Source organism: Nicotiana tomentosiformis, chromosome 9 (genome assembly GCF_000390325.3).
Source record: "Nicotiana tomentosiformis chromosome 9, ASM39032v3, whole genome shotgun sequence".
NCBI classification, from domain to species: Eukaryota; Viridiplantae; Streptophyta; class Magnoliopsida; order Solanales; family Solanaceae; genus Nicotiana; species Nicotiana tomentosiformis.
The window spans coordinates 78,940,191-78,965,525 of NC_090820.1; the positions used below are offsets into that span (position 1 = coordinate 78,940,191).

Sequence of the window (25,335 nt, forward strand, 5' to 3'; positions counted from 1 at the left end):
TAGAACAAGTTTGTCCTCCATTGTTGACTTTAGTCCTAAATATGCCTTTATCATGAGTGGACTAACTCATATTTGCCCCTTAAAATTAACAGACTTCCAATTCCTTATTTTTATCCATTAAAATATATTTTATTATTAAGATAGAGAGCCACCTTGCAAGACAATAATCTTAACCCCAAAAAATTTATCGTAAAAAATTAATTATCATATTCTTTTTTTTTTCCTATTTAGATTTTTTACTATTTTGAAATTTAACAATAATTAAACTGAAAAAGGATCAAATATACCCTTGTACTATCAAAAAATGTTTAAAAATACCCTCATTATAATATTTAGTTATCTCAACTCCTACCGTTCAGATATACCCCGAATTAGACGGATTGACACGTGCCCTCACAGGATTAAAATGACTCATCTTTTTTTACCTGATTTATTTTTCCTCTACCCATAACCCGATCCAAAGTGAACCCCTATTAAAAAACAGCCCTAAACGATTTCAACCTCATTTCACTTCTCCTCTTCATCTATAAATTTTGAGATAGTATTAAATTTTAGAAAAAAATCAAGCATTGAACATATAGAAGAACAAGTCTAATTGAAAGACATAATTAAAGACACTAATATAGCTAGGAAGACAGAACAAAGTTAGGGCCATATATATATAGTTCTTCAGATTATTTGTCCTAAATAATGCTAAAGTGAGGAGACTAGGATGCTCTAGGCATTTAGGTGGAGTCAGAATATATCTCAACATGCTCTGGAAATGACTGTTATTCCCCCAATCCTTCCAGTCACGAGGTCAAAAACTTCAGTCTTGGGCCCACAAAATCTCAAACGCTCATCGGACATTTGATTAAACAATTTAATTCATGTCTAGATAAATTTCAAAACATATCGTTATAGACAATTTTCAAATTCATAGAACCTACATATATATAATCATTATAACCAGAACAATCAATTACATAATACAAAAGTAAGGTGTAATCACTTATATCCCGTATTTGCTCATATTTAGACCACAATCGTTTCTCAAAAATCATTTATGTAACTTGAACAATAAAATGTTAGCGCCTATCAAAATGAGCACCATGGTATGGTATATAATAAAATTCAAGGAAACTGATCAACAACACTCAACCATATTAGGATCATTACCACAAATACTGCTTCCAAGAAAATACAAAAGTGATGAATCTAAAATATCCAAGATGCTATACACTTGCATAAGATGCTTCAGTCTCTTCACAAACTGTAACTAAAAGAAGCTACAGACAAAAGTGTAGGACAATGAATTTAAAAAATCTAGGATGAAATACAGTTGCAAAAAATGCTTACATCCCAAAGATTAACAACAACAATAACAAAAAACCAGTGAGTTCCCACAATGGACTTGTATCTTAAAAAAGCTACAAATAGAAATGCAAAAGCATTCAATATTCTCAAATGGTGAAGGCTTCTCTTATGATGGAGTTCTCAACTTACACAGCCCTGCTAAAGTATGTGGATTTCTCCTTCAGTCCAACCTATCCCATATGATATCCTACCACATTGGCACCTTGGCTGCATGCTAGTGTCCTATAAAAAAATTTGACATTGTGATCAAAATAAGTCAAGAAATATGACATTAGAAAGAGTACTGTAGGTTAAACCTCCTCATTTAGTACTGTAGGTTAAACCTCCACATCTAGTGGACTTGGAGAATTTGATTATATTAAATTTACAAAAAAATTAAATTAAGAAGAAACTTTCTAAAATAGAAACATCATTTATTGACTGTAGATTTTCAAATATCTCCTGACAGTATCTATGTCACACAAACAAATATAGGAATTAAGAAGAGCACCTTCTGCTAAACCCTCTACATGTGATTACTTTTCCTCACTATGGTCAGATGCTAAGTACTCAAGCGCCACTCCCCCACATGCAACCACAACAGACCCAACCATTCCTCTACTTTCCCTACCAAACACCACAAAACACACCGGAACTACCCTTCTATCCACCCCAGATGCCCCAACAGACCTTCGTCCCATGGATCCAACAATGATCGATGATAGCAACACCACCACCACTACATGCACAAGCATCCCCATACTAACCACTCACACCACCCACCAGCCCTACCCCCATGCAATATCCACCTCCATCAGAACTCGAAGCAGAAGCGCAACTAGAAGTGACTGCAACAATGGAAGAGATACGAGAAACCAGGCCAATCCTGTATTACCTAAATGGGGACAGAACTTACACGCTCAAAGAACAGTTTTCAAAAAAAAAATGATCATCGTCTTTCCCCAGGAGTTACAAAGTTGTTCCCTCAATATACGAACCACACTAAATCCAACCATGGGAAAATATGCAATAGTCCTGATTCCAGCAATGATACCACAGCCAACAACACTACAGGAGGAGAACATGACACACTCCCCTCCGTCACCCAATAACTCATCCATGCAGATCATCATCTGGAATTGCAGAGGAGCACAGTCGCCAGACTTCAAAAGGAATTTCCGTTCCTTGTTGAACTACCACAATCCACTGTTGGTAGCACTATTGGAGACTCCCTTCAGGAACACGCCTCTCTTAAAGATGAATTTGGCTTCACCAGCCATGGGTACAGCGGGGGGGAATTGCTTTGCTATGGAAGGAGGATATTATCAAACTTGACCAAGTTGCAGTGACACAACAGGAAATTCATTCGATTGTCCAGGTACAACCAAAACCTCATACTTGGCTTTTTTCAGTTATCTATGCCAAAAATGACCTACCATCTCGAAATATTTTATGGGAAAACCTAAGGCAATTACATGATACTATAAAGTTGCCTTGGCTAATTTGGGGGGGGGGGGGGGGGGTTGGATTTTAATGAAGTAACAAAAGCAGCAGAGAAATACGGAGGTCTAGCTCTTAATAATAATAGTAATAATAGATGTGACAAATTTATTCGTTGCTTAAACTATTGTAATTTTGTGGACCTACGGAGGTCTAGCTCTTAATAATAATAGATGTGACAAATTTATTCGTTGCTTAAACTATTGTAATTTTGTGGACCTCGGTTACACTGGTAGTAGGTATACCTGGACAAACAAAAGACATCTAACAAATTGTATTTTAGAACGACTAGATCGTTTTGTAGCTAATTATGAATGGATTAACATGTTTCCAGAAGCTCTAGTGCAACACCTGCCTAGAACTCATTCCGACCATTGTCCTTTATTACTCCAATTAAATAAAAAATATGCCACCACAGAAAAAACATTTCGATTTGAAACTATTTGGCAAAGTCATCCCCAATTTATCTCAATTATCAAAAGGAACTGGACGAATAACAAACCCATTTTATTTGCTATAGAAGACTTTACAAAAGATGTCAGCTTGGAATAGATCCACATTTGGAAACATATTTAGGAAAAAAAGAAATCTCCTAGCCAGATTAAAAGGGATTCAGTCATCAAATGTCTACCCTACGAGTTCCTTTTTACAACAGCTGGAAAAAGACTTGATAGGCCAATACAATGACATTTTAAAATTGGAAGAAGAATTCTGGAAGTTAAAATCCCATATAAATTGGCTACAACAAGGAGATGCCAACACAAAATTTTACCACCTCACAACAATCAAGCGTCGGAGACGAAATCAAATTACTGCATTAAAAGATTCAGTGGGGAACTGGATATACGACCAACACACTATTAATAGCCAAATTGAATAGTACTATCAAAATTTATTTACTACTTCTCATACTGATCATCAACAAAATACTACACTTCAATCTCCTAATCCCTTGACACCATCACAACTTTCCAGCATGTCATCGCCTCTAACTACTCAAGAAATTCATCGAGCTGTTCAATCCTTTCAACCACTAAAAGCTCCAGGACCGGATGGGCTGCACCAGTGTTTAAAAAGGCGTTCTTGGGGCGAGCCCTGGGGCGAGGCGCACCAAAAACGCCCCGAGGCGATGGTGTGGGGCGAAAGTCTCAAGAGGCGTATGCCCAGCAATTCGGTGCGTACGCCCGGGCGTTTGAGGCGCGTTTTTTTTTTTAGTGAGGCGTAAGCCCCATAGACTTTTTCAAATTAAAACAAAATTTTGTTGAATAAGTCCTTCATATAATACCCAAATTCTCAAAAGCCAGCTTGGTAATTACTCAAAAGGTATAAAAAGGAACTCAAATGTATTAAATTTAAAAGTCAAGGCCTTTTTTATTGATTGAAGCCCTAATTCATGGTCTTTCCCAATTCTTTATCTTGTCCGCTAATCTGCTAATATCTCCCATAAGCAACAAAAAAATAATTACAAATACAAAGAGAACTTCATTCTCCTTCATAGCAGCAAGTTCAAAGTTCAAATTGCATGTTAGTCATCCTTTGTGTTCCCGCATGTAGAAACTTTATTCTTTTAGACTCAAATTACTTGTGCTTGTAAGTAGCGTATAACAGATTGTTTTGACTAGTTTTTTGTGGGGATGGAGCGCGCGCACACACATATATATTTCACATATTTATAGTTTTCTTCAATTTTTATGCAATTTTACATGTTTATAAATAGTTACTGTCATTATATTATTTTATAAAATATTAAACATTAAATACCTATGGGGCTTACGCCTCGCTGAGGCATATGTAAAACGTCTCGCCTTACGCCCACGCCTTTTAAAACACTGGGGTGCACCCATTTTTTTACCAAAATTATTGGACACGAGTTGCACCTTATGTCATCTCCTTCTGTAAGGAATTTTTCAATAACCAACACATTCCCCCTGAAGTAAATAAAACATATCTATGTCTTATACCTAAAATACTTCACCCTACTTTGATCACTCAATATCACCCTATTAGTCTTTGTAATACTCTTTACAAAATAGTGACAAAAATCATTGTCCATCGAATTAAACCTATTCTTCAAAGTATCATAAGCCCAGGACAATCTGCGTTCTTACAAAATCATAGAGCTTCTGACAACGCTATTATAGTTCAAGAAATTATTCATCACTTTAAAAAGAAAAAAGGGAAGCAAGGAGAATTCCTTTTAAAATTAGATCTAGAAAGGGTTGTTGATAAACTAGAATGGGGCTTTATACATGACACCCTCGTATACTTTAACTTTCCACACAATTTAATCAAACTAATTATGTCATGCATCGCATCCTCCACAATTTCCATTCTTATTAATGGTGCCCTTACCCCTTTCTTCAATCCAACCAGGGAAATCCGTCAAGGAGACCCTCTCTCCCCCTATCTATTTATCTTGTGCCTAGAAATGTTGACTCGTAAAATTCACTCCGATGTGGATTATAGGCATTGGCATCCCATAAAACTATCTAACAACGGTCCACAAATATCCCACCTCTTCTTTGCAGACGATATCACTCTGATTTCCAAATTAAATACCAAAAGTATCCACTCTATTACTGACACCCTCACCGTTTTCACAAATGCTTCAGGCCAATCCATCAACTACAACAAGTCAAAAGTTTTCTTCTCACACAATGTCACGCCCGGAGATAAAGACTTTGTTCTATATTCATTCAACATGAAAGAAGGAACACATTTTGGAAAATACCTACGATTCCTGATATTCACACAACACACCCACAAAGTCAAATTTTCAATTCCTCTTGGACAAATTCAAACTTTGACTGACAGGATGGAAAACTAATACGCTCATCATGGCAGGTCGCACAACTCTCATAAAAGCAACGCTTAACTGTCTTCCGAATCACCTCATGCAATTAATACAAATTCCTCATTATATCACACATATCCTAGAAAAATATCAAAGAGATTTCCTTTGGGGAACTACACAACAAAAAAGAAAGCTTCATCTGATAAACTGGAAAACTGTCCAACTAGATCAACAAGATGGTGGACTGGGAATTCATAACTTAACTGACAAAAATCATGCACTTCTTGGCGCCCAAGCCTGGAGATTATTCAATTCACCCCACTCACACTGGGCATCAATCCTCTAAACTAAATATTTAACTCGTAAAACCTCACAATATAACACTTACTTGGAAGACTCTCCAACAAGGATGGTCTTACTGTCAAGATGGTCCAACATGGAACATCTCCAATGGTATCCACGTCAAATTTTGGACGAAACCTTGGCTGGGGCCCAAAGTAGTTTTCCGCCAACTCATCGAGGGCCCACTACCACAACACGACATAAAATCCACGGTTGCAAACTATATCTCCCACAACACTATAAACTTGTAACTCATTCCTTTCGAATTACCACCACAATTCAAAAAATCATTATCCTACATCTGCATACCTACCATAGAAAACCCCACCTCTTTCGACCTCATCTGGGTCTCACCCCAACGGAGGTACTCACAGTAAAATCCTTATACCACAAATTGCACAACTCCCCCTCAAACTCTACCTTCAAATGGATTTGGAGATTACCAACACCTCCAAGAATCAAACACTTCATATGGTTTTTAAGCCACCATCGACTACCTACTGCAAGCTACCTCCATAAACTCAACATTACTACTACCCCTATATGCGGCATTTGTAATAGAGCAAATGAAAACATAGAACACCTCCTACTCCATTGCCCAAACGCACAGATAGTATGGCACAACTTGGGTCTACATGCCCACGTTCACTTGCTCAATAATTTTCAGGAAGACCCTCTACAACGACTATTCCAATTCGTAACAATTCAACAACCACTTCCACAAAATCTATTGTCCCAAACACTCATTCCTTATGCACTTTGGCACGTATGGAAAAGTCGCAATCGAAGTATTTTTGAAAAAACTAGAATTTACCCTAATACGCAACATATAATTTCTAAGGCTACGGAATATGCATACCTAATACACAACAGCAAACGCATACGAAATGTTGCATCCTCACAGTACATAAAATGGAACCCCCCAGCGCAGGGCTTTTATAAACTTAACTCAGACAGAGCATGCGACACCATTACTCAAAAAATGGTCTGGGTGGTGTATTCAGAAACTCGGAAGGGCAATGGATAATGGGTTATGCAGCACGACGTAATTACGGAAATCCTACATCTATGGAACTTTGTGCTTTACTTGAAGGACTCTGCATCGCCTTACAACATCGTTTGATGCCGCTAGAAATACATATCGACTCTACAGAGGTAATCAATATGCTCCGAAACCATAATCTTCAATACTCATCTATACTTCATGAATGCAGGTCCCTCCTCCACCAGCTGGGTAAGCCAAGAGTATCGTACACATCCAGGGAGCTAAATGAGGTGGCGGACAAATTAGCAAAACACGGCACAACTCTAGAGATGGGGAATGCTACTACGATGTTTTTGCATCCACCAACTTTTTTGTTGCCAGAAATGACGATTGATCAAACTGGCACTTTGCAGCTATGGCGCTTTTCACCTAACCATGCCACTGATCCTCCATTTTTTGATTTGAATTTCCCATCCAATGCTTGTAATTGTTCGGAACACTATGTTCCGCCAGTCTTGGCATCTTTTTGTAACTTGGAGCCGTCAAGGCCCACCACTCCCTGTAATGTTACTTAAGTTATTTTAATATAAGCATCATGTTTGACCAAAAAAAAAATATTGATGCTCAATCTATCAACTTCTACATTCTTCTTTTATTTTAACTTTGAGGCAAGCTTTACACTCTGTTAGTATCCTCTCTTTAGCAGATTCTTATATCATCTACTGGTATCATGGGACGGAGATAAAATTCTTAATCAATTACCAGAGCATAGAAATTACCAATGTGTTTTTATACGTAAAATTAAATCTTTCTGGCTTCCGTCTTCAGGTCCCCTTTCTATCTATCAGTTTAACTCAAGTCAATGACTCCAAAATGATAAGAGAAGCTCTCAATGTTAATGATATCCTCAAAAGAGTATCCGGTGCCGAAAACTTGCTCGAATAGCTGTCAGTTCCCTATCAGTGTAGCAAGCCTCAAGTCCATTACCAACAATAATACATTCCTGTTCACTATAAGTATTATAGCAGATGCTATAAACTACAAAATTCAGAATTTCACGAGTCTTAAGGACATACTTGGAAGCATCTGACAAAGAAAGATTATCATCAACGTACAAAGAAAATAGTAATCGGGTTAGCTTTAAATCATATATATAAGAAATAATCACTAAGAAACAAAAAAGAAGATTCAGGAAGGAGACGTTTGAATTGCATCAAATGACTAATATGCTCTGCTTATTAAATTTGTGAGATTTAAGCGATGTCTACTACTAAGATTTGACCTTAAGTTGCGGGATTTGTGCATGTCGACTTCAATAACAGATGCAAAATTATCAATGGCATCTATATCTGGTAAAGTATTCACTTATTTTAAGATAAAATTATTATTATGGAATTTGTGAGACATTATCCAGTAAGCTCATTAGACATTTTATTATAAACTCTTTTATATGGTGACAAAGGTTCATAAAAGTGCTCATACAGGTCTTCATTTTGCTAGCCAGCCTGTAATGTATTTGAACTCTTATCCCATGTGGAATTATTAGTCTGGAGTTATCACACGGCAAGAAGGTGTATACTTCTAGTGTGAACCACATGCTAATGTATTTATATTGTACATGCAACTCACATTCTAAACAACTTCCAATGCAAACTAACATTGGCAGGTATACAACCGCAAACATTCAGGTTAACTTTCTTCATATGTTTATGAGACTTCTAGATGCTTCTTGGATGTATTATCCGAGTGTTGTTCTTTTTTTTAAAATTTTGATAGTTGTGTTAGCTTTTAGAACTCTCACATCCTAGTTTATGCAATATTTTAGAATTTTGGATCAAACTTTTGATTCTGATGAAAATGATGATAACTATGTTAATGCTTGTGCTCATAGGTAGAGGACTGATTCAAGAGAGGTTAAGTCAAGTTGTAAAGTTCTCACCTTCTTGATCATGGCTTCAATGCTATTAGATAACTGTATTTACGTTAGTTTTACCATGCTTTGATCCTATAACACATCTCTTCAGCACATCATTCCTCTGCTCTTCAGTACCATAATGCTCTTCAAAATTGTAACAAAAAATGCATAGAAATTGCCAATATCTGGTGCAAGAGTCAACATCCTATCCAATCGATTTTGTGGATTCATCCATCTTCCTCTCTTGCCAAATTAACTTTGTAACTGCAATAATAACATGAGGATTATGAGCACATTTCTTTATGTCTAACCTCCGTTGGAACAAAGCTAGATAGCTATATTGCAATAGAAATATACATGGAAGCAATTGGATTTTCTTAAAAGGAAGCAAATGGATTTAATTTCAAAAAGCAATTCTTTAACACAACGGCATATTCTTTGACATGTTCTTTGGATTGCAGATCGATATGTAAGCTATATTACTCTTATGGGGAAAAGAAAAAGAGGCATATTATCAAGCATCTTAGCTACATCAATATGCACAATGTTGCAACAAAGTATGTACCTATTCAGAGAATTTTCATAAGAGGCGTTTGAACAAATAATCCAATGCATGTAGAAATATATATCATCCATAAAAAGTATAACATGGTACACTTAATTGAACAAAAAAAGAAAAAGCAGAAGAAAAACAAATACAAATCCATAGAGAACCTCAGAAATAGAATGAAGGTTTCTAAGTCATGTTCTAAAAATATTAAAATCAAATTTTTACATGCTCACCGAGTTATATCGCAACAGCAGAAAAGAAACACAGACCAAGGATAACGAAGAATATGGTTCACAATTACCATCCATGAAAACTTCCAGCAAGAAATTATATCAGAAGAATTGCAACTCATATGTACCCACCACATTGTGTTTATACATACACCAATAGAAATGGGTAAAGACGACCACTCGTTGGAGTTAGCTTGAATTTTGGAGAATCGGAGAAATTAACAGGACTGGGACATGGAAGAACACCGCCGGATAGTGAGAGAAAATAGGGTTCCGTATATATAGTACACGTGTTTTGTGGAGGGGACAACAGTATACGTATTTTTACAGTACGTGTTTCTCTGGAGAGAGAAACGTATCATTTTACCCCTCAATATATACACATTTTCAAGAATACCTTTGTCATTACAATTTCCATATGTTTTTTGTACAACTTTTACTGCAGCGTTCGTCTCTCCTTAGCCATTTATATACTGAAATTTTCGGAAACCACTGTTGTTTAGTGGCTATTAACTTCTTATAACTACTATATATATGATTACTTTCTATAGTTAGTATTCAGTTACTATAATAGTGTATTCGTTGTATTCGCGCTGCTGTATTCATGAATACAACAGCAAAAAGCGCCTAAAAATCAGGATAGTCCAGCTGTACGCGCATGTATTCGCGTCGTGTATTCATGAATACAACAACAAAAAACGCCTAAAATCAGGACAGTCCAGCTATACGCGCATGTATTCACATATATTCGCGTTGCTGTATTCATGAATACAGCAGTAAAAAAACGTCTAAAATCAGGGCAGTCCACCTATATGCGCATGTATTCACATGTATTCGCGCCATGTATTCATGAATATAGTAACGACAATCACCTTAAAAATAGGTATGTCCAGTTGTCTAAGAGAGAAAAAACATAAATAGCGTATTTCATGTCTTATTTCATGCCTCAATGCTAGTATATACCATAAATACTTATTTTACTACAAAATATAAAAGGTAGCTATAGAAAATAATATTTTAAAATGATTTTAATTTATAATAAATAGGGTGTATACATTTGTTATAGGAGGTAAAATTTTCATTTATATATAGTAGTAGCGTTAGGGTACTTGCGTTGCACGTGTAAGCTTGTCTATTAATAAAAAAATTATATATAACAAGAATAAACTATGTGTAATAGCAATTGGCGTCCTAATAGATCCAATATGCATTTAAATGGAAAAACGAGTATAACTACATTAACGTAATAAGTGAGTTCAAAATTGTTGGATATTAAACCTGCAAACATGAATAATTTAATTAGTTAAGTTAGTTATCACTAAAAAACTGAAATTAGCTACGAATTTCGTCGATAATCTGTCGCTAAATCGCTCGTAGCTAACAGAATTTCTTGATAATTTGTCTCTAAATAATAGATTTTTCTATTTAGTTACAGAATTTGTCCGCCGCTAAAATCTAATTTTTTAGTAGTGTGTATAGCATTTTCAATGATGGATGTTGTATTGTATGAGATTGAATGATATAATATTGTTGTATCCTCTTTACAGAGGAAGTTATTGGTGTATGTTCCGTTACTTCAACTAAACTATCATGACCAAAATTCTTATTGTTGGCATCAATATTCCTCCTAAAAGTATAATATATAGTTGTCCATGTGAAAAAATATATACGCGACAAATATAGTCCAATTTTGAGGATTGCTTGACACCGTAACTTATTTATTCCTGGCGTATCTAAAACTATTTAACTTGTCATCTTTTTTATTAATCACAAGTTTTATGCCCAATAAAAATGCTAACTATTAATCTATAGTTTTCACAAAGCGATGAGACATATAAACAATCATCAAATTATATTCATGCCTTCAAGTTAAACAACTACTCTCTCCGGTTCACTTTAATTGATTTTTTTGCCTTTTTTTGTCCATAATATTTAATTTTTTTATGTATCAAGAAGGAATTATCTTCTTTTTTTTCAAAGTTACCCTTGGAGTAAAGAGCCTAGGAGTATTTGGTATATTTTCAAAGAACAAATTAAGGTTAACATGGTCAATTTCATTGTTAGTTAATGCTAAAAGATGAATTCCTTAGTATGTGTGAAAGCAGTCAAAAAATCAATTAATGTGGACCGGAGGGAGTAAGTAATAGTCAACTATTAAGAGTTGCCAACTACCATGTCCATCAATGCCAATATTTGCGTGTACTGCTAAACAATTAAGGAAAAATAACATGGTATGACAACGTATAAAGAGAATTGATAATATTTTTGCCTTACATTAAGTTTGGTAATAGAAGCCCAAAAAGAATTGGCATTTAATAACAAAAATTATTTTTCTTAAAAATAGCAACAAAATTTAGAACCCTCTTCTCTCTTCTAACAATTGCCAATTCTTTATAGAAATTAGGTAACACTTCCTTTCAAATTAGGGTAAAACAAATTTAATTTCGTTACCACGTGCACCAATATAAAAAATCTCAGGATATGAATGTTGGAGCTATTTTTATATTTTAAACCAAAATCCTATAAAGGTAAAAAAGAAAAAGAAAAGTACATGGTAGCTCAAGTTTTTTAATTTGAATACGGAGTTATTGAGAAAATGATATTATGCTCAAAATGCAACTATCGTACAAATTTACACACAAAAAATAAAAATATATACCAGAATGATATACAAAAAGTATATGGAAGTTTTTGCATCACATAACTTCAGAAATTGAGAAGAAGGAAGATGAGACCAATCCAATGTATTCTTGTTGATTTAGAATTTGTATGTTTTTGAAACTTTAAGAATAAGTAGGATATATTTGAATAATACTTAAAAAGGTCAAACAACAATAATGGAACGAATTATAATTATGCTACATAGTACAAATAAGAAATTTTTATATGAGAAAAAATCTTTTAAAAAAATTAAATACATAAAAAAATTAATTGTGAAGTCCTAAATATTAGAAAAATAAATAATTATTTTTAAATATTAAGAAAATTAAATCGACTATTTTATCCATATGATTTTTATTTTTAAGGACTAAAAAAGTCGAGCGATATTTCGCCAGGGGTTTCGTGCTTATAAAATAGTATAGATATTTTTTAACAAAAATCAAAGACTACTAAACTTAAAAGGAGTCCTTAGTGGGGGAAAAGAAAAGGGAAGAAAAGGAGTATTGACAAAAGTTTGCTACTTTAATAATTTTTCAAACGATGTTTTCTTTTTATTAATAAATTTGTTATGTTACATTATATAAATAAGGAAGGATTTAGTGTACTGATTTAGTTTATTTAAAACTCCTACATATTAGGGAAAAAACTTAAAATGACAATTATGTCTAACATAAAATTTATTTTTAAGGGGCAAAAAAGGTGAACGACATTTTGCTAAATGCCTTCGTGCTTTTAATATAGTATAGATAATAATAATAATAATAATAATTTTATATATATATATAAAGTATTCGATTGCCCGAACTTTTCACTTGAATACAAGCTTTTTCTCCCCGATTTAACCTGTAAACCTCAGTCTTTTCCAGAGCCCCACCAAAAACAACTCCCCACATGATAACACTAGCTATTTCCTGCTAATGAAAGTGCTCAGATTATCAACCATGGAGGGTAAAATTTCTAGTGCGGCAAATGGTGAGTCAAAAAGAAGTGTCCTTCCTTCTATGTCAAGGGCACAAAATTGTCCCTGAAAGTCGATAACATAAAAGCCAATCACCGAAAAAGTTATCGTTTGTGTTCCACTCGTTTTGGGGATTTTTTTAAAAAATAATTGTTATAGCCTAGGAGATACTGTACTTATTCCGGTTTGACATCCCAGTCCTCTACTACACAAAGTTTAATCCAAACATCTCTGCTCATTCAAAACAATTCTTTTAAACTCTCTCGACCTCGCGTGCTCTTCAAAGATCCTATGTGGATGATACATCCATATCCACCTTAGATTTTTTTATGCCACATCATTATTTTTTCACTTCATTTCAAAATTTTCTACTTCTTTTTATTTTATTTTTACTTCACTTCACTCCTACCATCTACTCTCTATATCTGGTTATTCCCGTCTCTATGCTGCCACCTTCACCACCCCAAACATCCCCTCCATTAGTCCACCTTCACAACCCCAAAAATTACCTTGCTCTATTACTTCAAATACACCCAGTAATCACTCTTCAAAATGCTCATTAACAAATGAAAACAGAAACAACGAAAGCTAGACGAAATTCCGATTGAATTTTGGAAGTGTGTGGGCCGAGCAGGTTTGGAGTGGCTGACTGGGCTATTTAATATTATTTTTAGGATGAAAAGATGCCAGAAGAGTGGAGGTGGAGTACGGTGGTTCTGTTGTATAAGAACAAAGGTGATATCCAGAGTTGTAATAATTATAGGGGTATCAAATTACTAAGTCATACCATGAAAGTATGTGAGAGGATGGTTGAAGCGAGACTGAGGAGGACAGTGTCTATATCCGACAACCAGTTCGGGTTCATGCCGGGTCGTTCTACCACGGAAGTTATACACTTTATTAGAAGGTTAGTGGAACAGTACATGGAGAGGAAGAAGGATCGGCACATGGTATTTATTGACTTAGAGAAAGCATACGACAAGGTTCCTAGAGAAGTTCTCTGGAGATGCTTAGAGGCAAAAGGCGTGTCGGCTGCCTATATTTGGGCAATTAAGGACATGTATGATGGGGCTAAGACTCGAGTTAGGACTATAGGAGGCGACTCTGAGCAGTTTCTAGTTGTTATGGGGTTACACCAAGGTTCTGTGCTCAACCTGTTCTTATTTGCCCTAGTGATGGACGTGTTAACACACCATATTCAAGGGGAGGTGTCATGGAGCATGTTATTCACTGATGACATAGTTCTGATTGATGAGTCGCAAACCAGTGTTAACGAAAGGTTAGAGGTGTGGAGACAGGCCCTTGAGTCTAAGGGTTTCAAGCTGAGCAGGACAAAGACGGAATACTTAGAGTGTAAGTTCAGCACTGAGCCGAGGGAAGTGGGTGTGGAAGTGAGGCTTGAATCACAGGTCATACCAAGTAGTGGCAATTTCAAGTACCTTGGGTCGGTTATTCAAAGGGGAAGGGAGATCGACGAGGATATCACACACCGTATTGGGGTAGGGTGAATGAAGTGGAGGTTAGCATCTGGAGTCTTGTGTGATAAGAGAGTGACATCGATACTTAAAGGTAAGTTTTACAAAGCGTTGGTTAGACCGGCCATGATGTATGGGGTTGAGTGTTAGCCTGTTAAGAACTCACATATCCAGAAGATGAAAGTAGCAGAAATGAGGATGTTGAGGTGGATGTGTGGACACACTAGGATAGATAAGATCAGGAATAAAGATATTCGGGAGAAGGTGGGTGTGGCTCCCATTGATGACAAGATGCGGGAAGCGAGACTCAGATGGTTCGGACACGTACAAATGAAAAGCCCAGATGCTCTTGTAAGGAGGTGTGAGCGGCTGGCTTTGGAGGGCACAAGAAGTGGTAGAGGACGACCTAAGAAGTATTGGGGATAGGTGATCAGGCAGGACATGGCGAGGCTTCAAATTTCCGAGGATATGGCTCTTGATAGGAAGGTGTGGAGGTCGAGTATTAGGGTTGTAGGTTAGGAGTTAGTTGAGTCTACCTTACTTCATACCTTTGTGAGGCTAGTATGGTAGGGTTTTTGCCAATGTCAGCTAGTGGCAATGTTGTGTCTTACTACTCTTTTGTTTTCCATAGTGTCACGTCTATGTACTCTCTATCACGTTTGCTTTGAATCTACTTTCTCATTTACATGATGTTATTTTTCCTATGGTTTCTATTGGTGATACTGATATTGTCTCCTTTCGTCTTCTTGAGCCGATGGTCTTTCAGAAACAGCCTCTCTACTCCCTCGGGGTAGGGGTAAGGTCTGCGTACACACTACCCTCCTCAGATCCCACTAGTAAAATTTCACTGGGTCGGTGTTGTTGTTGTTGTTGTTGTTGTTGTAATTAACACTTCCTAAATCCTTACAAAGCGCATCCACCCTATCCAAAATAAAACACTTCGAAATCATGCAATTCCCACTCTTCTGTGAAGATCTCAATCCTACTTATGATGATTTTAAGATATTGTTTCAACAAGAAGACCCATAAGATCTTTATCATTTTTATGAATAAAAATTGTTTAAAAAAAGAAAACCCGTATTCATTTGGGTCTCCAACTTCTATTATCTGAATGAAATCTCACCTACTGGCCTATATTGTTAGCAAATTATGTGTTTATTGATTTACCTTTAGATTTGGTTTTCTTCTTTTACAAACAAAATGGGAGAAAAAACCATAGGTGAAAGACAATATTTTTTGCGATATGGGAGGGTAGCTGGATTGGGGGACGAAGAAACATTAAGGGGGGGACTTTTTAATAATAAAGTAACAATTCCTCTACTTTTTTTAAAAAAAATCTTTTATTTAATCCATTTTTTAATCAAATTCGTTGTTTACACTCACTTTATACGTGTGCATTTCACACATTTCATCCAACTCAATAGATTCAATTCTACATAAGCTTGGTCAATGATCAGAAGCGTTTAAAATACTAGTTTTGATCGAGTAGAAGTGTATAGATGAAACTTTGTGGAGTATAGGGATGTGATGTCAAACTGGAACAAGTATAGGTATCTCCTAGGCTATTCTGCCTTTTAAAAAAGGGGGTAACTTTGGGTTAGTTTATGAGCAGGGGAAAATGAATCGAGTAAAAAAAAAAAGGATGAGACATTTTAATCCTATGAGGGTATGTTGCAGTCCGTCCAATTGAGGGATATATTTAAAATGATAGTATAACATTGGGGGATGAGATCAGAGGTAGATCCAAGATTTAAAATTTATGGGTTCCTACAACGACCTTAAGTAAATATACAATAAGTAACTAGGTTCACAATAAAATATTAATAGATATTTAGTAAATTTTTTAATACATATACAAGGTATATGCAAAAGCTACTGGGTTCGGGAACCCACACCTACTAGGTTGATTCCGCCCCAAGTTAAGATGACCAAATAGTATAACGAAGGATTTTTAAACTCTTTTTGAAAGTACAAAGGTATATTTGATATTTTTCGTAATTAAACAAAACACCAATTCTAGAAAACCAATTATTTTAGGAAAAATAAATAATCTTCAAGAATCCACATATAATTATAATTGCATAAAGAGTATTAATTCACAAAGATAGAAACTAAAAGATAAAAGACTTATTAGTTATCTTTTGCGCAAAGCAAAATATTTTGTGAATCACTGCTTTTGATATGTGTTTTTAAAAATACACTATGCATGTTCTTTTTTTCTTCTTCTTTTTTCCCTTCTTTTTATTCTTTCGTTGTTCTAGAAATAGAAGTCAAATAAAAATTTTGACCCTAAAATGAAATATAAAAAAAATAAATTTTGTTAGTTTTGAGGGACAAATATGAGCTAGTGATCAACTCTTGATAACGACATATTTGGGTCCAAACGGAGGACAAATTTATTTTACTTTCTATGCTCGAGGGACAAATCCGAACAAATCCTCTAATAATAAGGGTATGTTTGAGATCAAATTCAAGATAAAGATAAATTTGCTTTATTTTCACTAATTAAGGGACATTTTTAGCCTTTTTCATAGTTAAAAAACAAAGAATTAAATTTGGACAATTTTTCCAAAATCTTTTAACACTGTAGGCATACAAAATTTATTGAATTTAAATTCAATAAAATAATTTGGACTATATATTAAATATATTTATCCAAATAAATATTATGAGCTAATTTAATTAATTTTATAAGTCCAATATATAAGGTCCAAATGTATTGGGCTAACCCATTTAATTGGGTCACAAATGATGAGCCCACTTTATCAAGCCCAAGATGCCATATTCCTAGAGACCCAGCTTGGTGCCATGTGTCAAATGACGTGGAAGGCCAAGTCAAATGGAAGAGCCAATGGGATCATGCCACATGTCAAAATGACAAGGCATGCCAAGTTACATATAAAGGCCAATGAAACCGCGCCACGTGTGTAAGTGACATGTTCTGGCCAATCAAGTACGACTATGTCACACTTCAATCTGATTAGTCGGAAAGAGTTTGTTCTCATCACAACTCTTCCCTCCCAAAACTATAAATAGGGGTCTTCATAACTCATAAAATAGACCAAAGGTTATAATAAGAAGTAAGAGAGAGCTCGTGGATCAAACGCTGCAAATTTCTCTACAAGTTTCAAGCTTCAAGCAATCAAGTTCAAGTTCAAGAAATCAAGTTCAATCTCAAGAATGAAAAATAAATCAAGATTCAAGGAGTACGAGTTCAAATCAAAGTTCGTGCTAGTTCAATTCAAGATCATCGTTCGTGGCAACAACTACATATTCAAGATCAAGCTCAAAGGCCCTTGGATTTATTTACTATTGGAAAGTAGAATCATAGGATTCATAGAGATTGTACACTCATATTATTTGAAATCAAATACTATGATTATTACAATATTTTTCAGTCTCGATTATTTTCTCGACGCAAATTTATTGTCTACAAATTCTGGCACGCCCAATGGAAAAATCTCTACCTCTCATCTCAACTTTTCAATCACCAAAGTTTAAGAACATCGAAATGGCTTCAAACAAAATTAACCCCAGATCAACTTCCACCAAGGCTGCTAATTTCAGGTTCTACGCTGATGTAGAAAGCATCCTCGATGTTACCTTTCGAAGCTTTGGACCAACTACAAGGAGCAAGGCAATCTCTTTGGCACAACAAGCACTCCAAGTGCCTTCCGCATCAACCCCTATTTTTGGATCTTCATCCTCAAAAGGAGCAAGATCTTCCACAAATGCATCCGAAGGAGGAAACGATGTTGCTGAAAAGATTAAGAAAATTCTAACTCAACTTGACCTCTCAGGATCCAAGAACTCTGTTGTGAAGGAATATGATGATGCTTCAAGTGATGAATCCTCTCCACTTACACCGCATAGCGTGAGCCAATCAAGGATCAATATGTGTGACAATTCATGCTACTCTCCATCGTCCACAACAATCATGCAAGCCACGGTGACAAACATTTCATCTGTGGAGGAGCAGCTGGCAAACTTGACGGAAGCAATCGCTGGCTTGACTAAGTGTATGCAAAATCAAGATGCTACAATTGACAAGTTAACAAACAAGGTGGGAATCTTGATGGAAGAAGAATCCACCCATGCACCTGGCAAGCTCCCAGAGGTTCCAGAGAATAATTCTCCTCAAAGACAAGTAGCATCCGCTAAGGCTATCCTTGTCTCATCTGAAGGGATGATTCCAATCGATCAACTGAAGGAGTTCATTAAAGGAACTATTAAAAGCAAGTACGAAGTTGCTACCAAGTCCTCTCTTACATATACAAAGCCATATACTGCGAGGATCGATATGTTGAAGATGCCTACTGGCTATCAACCTCCAAAGTTTTAACAACTTGATGGAAAAGGCAATTCAAAGCAACGCGTAGTACACTTCGCTGAGACATGCAACAACACTGCGACTTATGGATATTACCTCGTCAAGCAATTTGTCCGCTCATTAAAAGGAAATTCTTTTGACTAGCACACAGACCTCGAGGCTGGATCTATTGATAGCTGGGAACAACTAGAGCAATAGTTCCTCAATCGCTTTTATAGTACGAGACGCACTGTGAGCATGGTGGAACTTACAAATACTCGTCAACGGAAGGGCGAACCAGTTATCGACTTTATCAATCATTGGAGGAATGAAAGCCTCAACTGCAAAGACATGCTTAGTGAAACTTCTCGCATAGAGATGTGCATCCAATGCATGCAGTGGGGACTGCACTACATCTTGCAAGGTATCAGTCCTAGCATATTTGAAGAACTTGGGACTCATGCCCATGACCTAGAGTTAAGCATGGACTCCGCTGGAAATGAAAGGCTGCCTATCTATGAGCCTCGCAAAGGGAACAACAAGCAAGAAATCATGAAATAGAGCAAGTTTGCACCCAAGTCTGAAAACAAAGAAGCTATGAATGTCGACACATTACCTAAGAATTTCACAATGAATGTGAGTAAGAAGAAGAGTACGAAATCCACTTCTTTTCAAGAAAAACCAAGTGGAAAGTTGACTCTAAACGAAATGCAAGAGAAGGAGTACCCATTTCTGGATTCTGATATGCCAATAATTTTTGAAGAACTCCTCGAGTTAAATCTCATTGTGCTTCCGGAGATGAAGCGGCCAAATAAAGCTGGTAAAACGAATGACCCAAATTACTGCAAATACCATCGACTTGTGAGCCACTCTCTAGAGAAGTGCTTTATCTTCAAGGACAAAGTTATGGACTTGGCTCGTGAAAAGAAGATTGTGCTTGAAGATGAAAAAGCAAGCGCAAACCAAGTCTCTATCACCTTTGGCTCATTCAATACATATGAATTATGTGGTTTTAAAGAAAGTAAAGATGAAGAATTACTGGAGAACAACAAAGTTGAAGTTGATCAACCTGATGATGATAAAGGTTGGACGTTGATAACTCGTCGTAGGCACCACAGAAGGAGACCACGAAAAGAATTAATAGAACAACCAACAAGGAAAATGATGATAAAAAGACCAAGGAAACAGAATTCAGTTAGGTGTTTGAAGAAAGCAAAAGTGGAGGTACACCACCCTCAAAATCCACGACATCTAGTGACCTTGGAGGATTTCTTGCCATGTTGGTTCCGCATGAAGATTTCCCGTTATGGTATTAAGGCCTCTTGTTGCAATGCTGATAAACGAACTCTAGGAAAGTCGTGTGATTATTCAAGGATTCAACCAGGGGGAAAAAAGCCATAGGTGCGATCAGGTTGGGGATCACCATTGAAGATATGTAATCAAGTGCATGGATACATGTGATCGAAGCAAAGACTTCATACAACGTCTTGCTTGGAAGACCTTGAATACATGAGAATAAAGTGGTTCCATCTACCTACCATCAATGTTTGACGTACCACGAGGGTGAAGTCGAGAACAAGATAGTTGTTGATGACGAGCAATTCATCGAGGCTAAGTCACACTTTGCCGATGCAAAGTTCTACTTAAAGAACCGCATTGTGAAGGAGCTGAAAGTTGATGATGTCATGAATGGCAAGAATGACGAGTCCACGACTAAGAGAGCTAAGGTAGTTGCTGACAAAACCAAAGATGTTGCTAAGGAGGTGCACCCTAGCCCAAATAAATCTCATAAAGGGAACATTGTGTCCCATGGTAAGAAAGAAACTCTTGCGCAGTGCTATGTCCCTAAAAAGAAGAAAGATGAGGGAGAATCAGCCAAACTCCAAACCAATATGCTAAGAGAGTTAACTCTTTTGATCAAACAAATTGAGGCAGTAAAGTTGCCCTCAATGCTACTTGCAGGGTTTGTGGCCCAAAGTCCTTCGCAGAATGTGGCACTCCCTACGAAGCGTACATATGAAGGCTTTGATCCTAATGCTTACATGCTATTTGTAAAAGTTGGATACAATCCCAATAAGCTATAAAAATTAGGGAAGCTCCCATCAGAAGCTGCTATGAGGCAATCACGTGAAGGTTTGGGATACAAGCAATTGTCACCAGTGCGCATCTCCATAAGAAGGGCGAGCATTAATTATATCACTGTAGAAGATGAATCTGCCACTTCTAACAAGCCTTCTGTCTTTGATCGACTTGGAAAATCAACTGTGAGGACTTCCACGTTTGAGAGATTGGGTCCATTAAAGAAGGGGAATAAGTTCCAGAGGAATTATCAAAGCATAAGAACATTCGTTTTTCCTAGAATCCAGAAGATCTCTAAGGATGTCTAAAGTTTCATTCCTTCTAGAATGAGGCGACAAACAAAACTTGTGGTTTTATGTAAAGAAGTATTGAAGGTAAAGACATATATTGTGGTCTATACTAAGGAACGTGACGAAGACGAAAAAAGTATGGGTTCTTCATATCATGTTACCGCACAAGGAGAGAATGGTATTTCGTCTCTAATGGAGGATGATGAGAAATTGGAGGATGTTTCACCGTGTTATCATATATTCTTCAACGATGGGGACCCTCAAGAAGATAAAGATGCATAAGATGCTCCACCTGAACTTGAAGAGGGGGTGAAGACAATAATTGATGCCTTAAAAGAAGTTGACCCTGGCACCGATGAAGAACCAAGACCTACCTACCTAAGTGTTTTACTAGAAGTTGATGAAGAAAGCACTTATATTGAGTTACTCAAGGAGTTCAGGGATGTCTTTGCTTGGAGTTACAAAGAGATGCCTGGCTTGGACCCGAAAGTAGCAGTCCATCACCTTGCAAACAAGAATGGTGCTCGTCCTGCTAAACAAGCTCAAAGGCGCTTTAGGCCGGACTTGGTTCCCTTGATTAAAACCGAAGTTAACAAACTCATCGAAGCTGGCTTTATTCGTGAAGTTAAATACCCAACATGGGTTTCAAGTATTGTCCCTGTAAGGAAGAAAAATGGCCAGATTCAAGTGTGCATTGACTTCAGGGATCTCAATAATGCGTGTCCGAAAGATGAATTCCCGCTTCCTATTCTAGAGTTGATGAACGATGCTAATACTGGGTACGAGACAATGCCATTTATAGATGGTTCACCGGGCTATAATCAAATTCACATGGCGCCAAAAGATGAAGAGCTTACTGTATTTCGTACTCCCAAGGGTATATATTGCTACAAGGTAATGCCTTTTGGCTTGAAGAACACTGGTGCTACTTACCAAAGGGCTATGTAGAATATTTTTGATGATCTTCTCCATAAGAATGTCGAATGCTATGTTGACGACTTGGTGGTAAAATCAAGAGAGAAGAGGGACTACTTTAAAGACTTAAGAATGGTGTTTGAGTTGCTCCAGAGGTACCAACTTAGGATGAATCCATTGAAATGTGCCTTTGGAATTACTTCTGGAAAGTTCCTTAGTTTCCTTGTCCGACATCGAGGGATCGAAATTGATCAAGCCAAAGTGGATGCCATTTTAAAAATGCCTGAGCCTCAAGATATTCATGAATTGAAAAGTCTGCAAGGAAAGCTATCATACCTTAGAAGATTCATCTTAAACCTAGCTGGGAGGTGCCAACCATTAAGTTATCTCACAAAGAAAGGCATTCCTTTCAAGTGGGACCAAGCTTGTAGCAATGCCTTTGAAAGTATCAAAACTTACTTGATGAAGCCTCCAGTTTTGGCAGTCCCTATACTTGAAAAGCCGTTGATACTATATATTTCAGCACAGAAAGGTCTGTTGGAGCGATGTTGGCCCAAGAAAATAGTGAAGGGAAAGAAAACTCCCTTTACTACCTGAGTAGGATGATGACACCAAGTGAGATGAATTTTTAGCCAATTGAAAAGTTATGTTTGGCGCTAGTCTTCTCAATGCAATAGTTGAAGCACTACTTTCAAGCTCATGTCATTCGTTTCGTTTCTAGAGCAAATCTCATCAAGTTCGTGATGTCAAAACTTGTCCTTAATGATCGACTAGTAATGTGGTACCTCCAATTTCAACAATTTGAAATTGTGAACATCCCTCAAAAGGCTATAAAAGGACAAGCGTTAGCGGACTTCTTGGCAGATCACCCTATACCTGATGATTAGGAGCTAACTGACGAACTACCTGATGAGGACGCAATGATCATTAAAGTTCAACCTCCATGAAAGATGTTCTTTGATGGTGTTGCACATCGTGGAGGGGCTGGTGTTGGTGTTGGTATAGTATTTGTCACTTCTCAAGGTGAAGTTCTGCCCTACTCTTTTACATTGACGCAACTGTGCTTTAACAACGTTGCTGGGTATCAAGCACTAATACTTGGGCTTGAAATGGCTGTCGAAATGAAGCAATTGCAATTGCAAGTCTTTGGTGACTCTCAGTTGGTGATCAACCAACTTTTAGGTAGTTAGTAGGTCAAGAAACCTTAACTACACCCATATCATGATTATGCTAAATAAATTAATGGGGTGGGTCGGTGACGTGACTATTCAACATGTGCCAAGGAAAGAAAACAAAAAGGCTGATGCTTTAGCTGCCCTAGATTCATCGTTAACCTTGCCTGATCAAGCGCAAGTTACTGTTTGCCAAAAATGGGTAGTACCGCCACCGAATGAGGCTGAAGGTGAAGAAAATGAACTCAAGTAACTTGTTACTGTTTCTGAAGCTGAGAAAGAAGAATGGCGACAACCCATTATCGACTACTTAAGCTATGGGATACTTCCAGGAAATCCGAGGAGAAGGACTAAAATCCGTCGTCGTGCACCTCACTTCCTTTACTACGAAGATACTCTATACATAAGGTCATTCGAGGGAGTACTCTTGCGATACTTAGGGGAAGAAGAAGCACTCCAAGCTTTGCAAGAGGCTCATTCTAGGATATGTGGGTCACACCAGTCTGGACCAAAGCTCCATTTTCATATAAAAAGGATGGGATATTATTGGCCAACGATGATAAAAGATTGCTTGGACTACGTTCGAAGATGCAAGGCTTGTCAATTCCATGTGAATTTTATTCATCAACCTCCTGAAGTGTTGCACCGAACTGTTGCATCCTAGCCATTTGACACTTTGGGATTGGATGTTGTTGGACCACTGCCAAAGTCTTCTGGTGGACACCTATACATCTTGGTTGCAACTGACTACTTCTCAAAATGGGCTGAAGCTGTTGCTCTTAAGGAAGTAAAGAAGGAAAATTTTGCAAGTTTTATCCGAGTAAACATTATCTATCTCTTTGGCATTCCTCGTTACATAATAACGGATAATGGCAAACCATTCGACAATAGGTTGATAAACAAGATTTGTGAACTCTTTGACTTCAAGTAACGTAACTCTTCTATGTACAATGATGTCGTCAATAGTCTAGCCGAGGCATTCAACAAGACTCTATGCAACTTGTTAAAGAAAAAGAAAGTTGTCTCCAAATCCAAACGGGATTGGTATGACCATATAGAAGAAGCTCGGTGGGCATATAAAACAACTCACCGCACGCCAACACAAGCGAACCCTTATGCACTCGTTTATGGGGTTGAAGCCATCTTGCCACTCGAGTGTCAAATACCTTCATTACTATTAGCTATTCAAGAAGGGATCACTGATGAAGAAAATTCTCGACTTTGATTAGCAGAGTTGAAGGCTCTTTATGAGAAGAGGTTGGAAGCTCAACAAAGTCTTGAATGTTATCAATCTCGATTGTCTCGTGCCTTCAATAAAACAGTTCACCCAAGATCCTTTCAAGTAGGAGATCAATTCCTTGCCATAAGAAGACCCATTATTACTTCCCATAAACATGTAGGGAAGATCACTTTAAAATGGGATGGGCCATATATCGTGCAAGAAGCTTATTCAAGTGGGGCTTACAAGCTGATTGATGCAGATGGCATGAAAATCGACCTTATCAATGGCAAGTTTTTGAAGAAGTATTATCCTTGAAGTTGCAACGCTCCTTGACGCATGAGCCTAAATTACATGTTCTTACACTCTTAGCCTGCATGAGTCTAAACTATGTACGACCCAAAAAGAATTTTTTTTTAAAAAGTCCACTGGGTTGAAAACCTCGAAAGAGGCAGCCTAGGCAAAAGTTAGGACATAAAAAAATAAAACAAATCACCCATTCTAAACTACGGTATAACTTGATCCTCTTCACTGAGGTACATAGGCAGTTTAGAGTTTCATTCTGAGTTCAGTCGCACAAGTTCAAAAGATACATTATCCCCCAAT

The 25,335-nt window shown here is 36.9% G+C and overlaps 2 protein-coding genes and 1 long non-coding RNA gene across 8 annotated transcripts; 2 read left to right on the forward strand and 1 right to left on the reverse strand.

Annotated features, from left to right (window-relative positions):
• Nucleotides 1–1,192: 1,192 nt before the first annotated feature.
• LOC104085822 (uncharacterized) lies at nt 1,193–10,039 on the reverse strand. Of its 6 annotated transcripts, none has more exons than XR_011410938.1 (5): nt 9,723–10,039; nt 8,896–9,135; nt 7,736–8,042; nt 1,847–7,515; nt 1,193–1,578 (listed from the first exon to the last, which is right to left on the reverse strand). It is a non-coding gene; the product is annotated as an uncharacterized lncRNA (long non-coding RNA). The 6 variants fall into 6 exon arrangements; XR_011410940.1 differs by having other exon boundaries at nt 7,736–7,912; nt 9,655–10,039; XR_011410937.1 differs by having other exon boundaries at nt 7,736–7,959; nt 9,655–10,039.
• Nucleotides 10,040–22,470: 12,431 nt separating this feature from the next.
• Nucleotides 22,471–22,935, forward strand: LOC138899045 (uncharacterized mitochondrial protein AtMg00860-like). Its single transcript, XM_070185159.1, has one exon. It carries the CDS (start codon nt 22,471–22,473, stop codon nt 22,933–22,935), a length of 465 nt encoding a protein of 154 aa, XP_070041260.1.
• A 645-nt stretch (nt 22,936–23,580) lies between these two features.
• On the forward strand, nt 23,581–25,047 carry LOC138899046 (uncharacterized). The gene is made up of 4 exons (XM_070185160.1): nt 23,581–23,740; nt 23,843–24,090; nt 24,175–24,319; nt 24,743–25,047. The coding sequence occupies exons 1-4, from the start codon at nt 23,581–23,583 to the stop codon at nt 25,045–25,047; spliced, it is 858 nt and encodes a 285-aa protein (XP_070041261.1).
• The last annotated feature ends 288 nt before the right edge of the window (nt 25,048–25,335 follow it).

Bases quoted from the DNA above. Each gene is read 5' to 3' on its own strand.
- LOC138899045 (XM_070185159.1), top strand. From the start codon at position 22,471: ATGGTGTTTGAGTTGCTCCAGAGGTACCAACTTAGGATGAATCCATTG.
- LOC138899046 (XM_070185160.1), top strand. From the start codon at position 23,581: ATGGGGTGGGTCGGTGACGTGACTATTCAACATGTGCCAAGGAAAGAA. The intron at 23,741-23,842 runs GTGAAGAAAATG...GGATACTTCCAG, and splicing joins GCCACCGAATGAGGCTGAAG to GAAATCCGAGGAGAAGGACT. The intron at 24,320-24,742 runs GTTTTATCCGAG...TTTGATTAGCAG, and splicing joins AAAGAAGGAAAATTTTGCAA to AGTTGAAGGCTCTTTATGAG.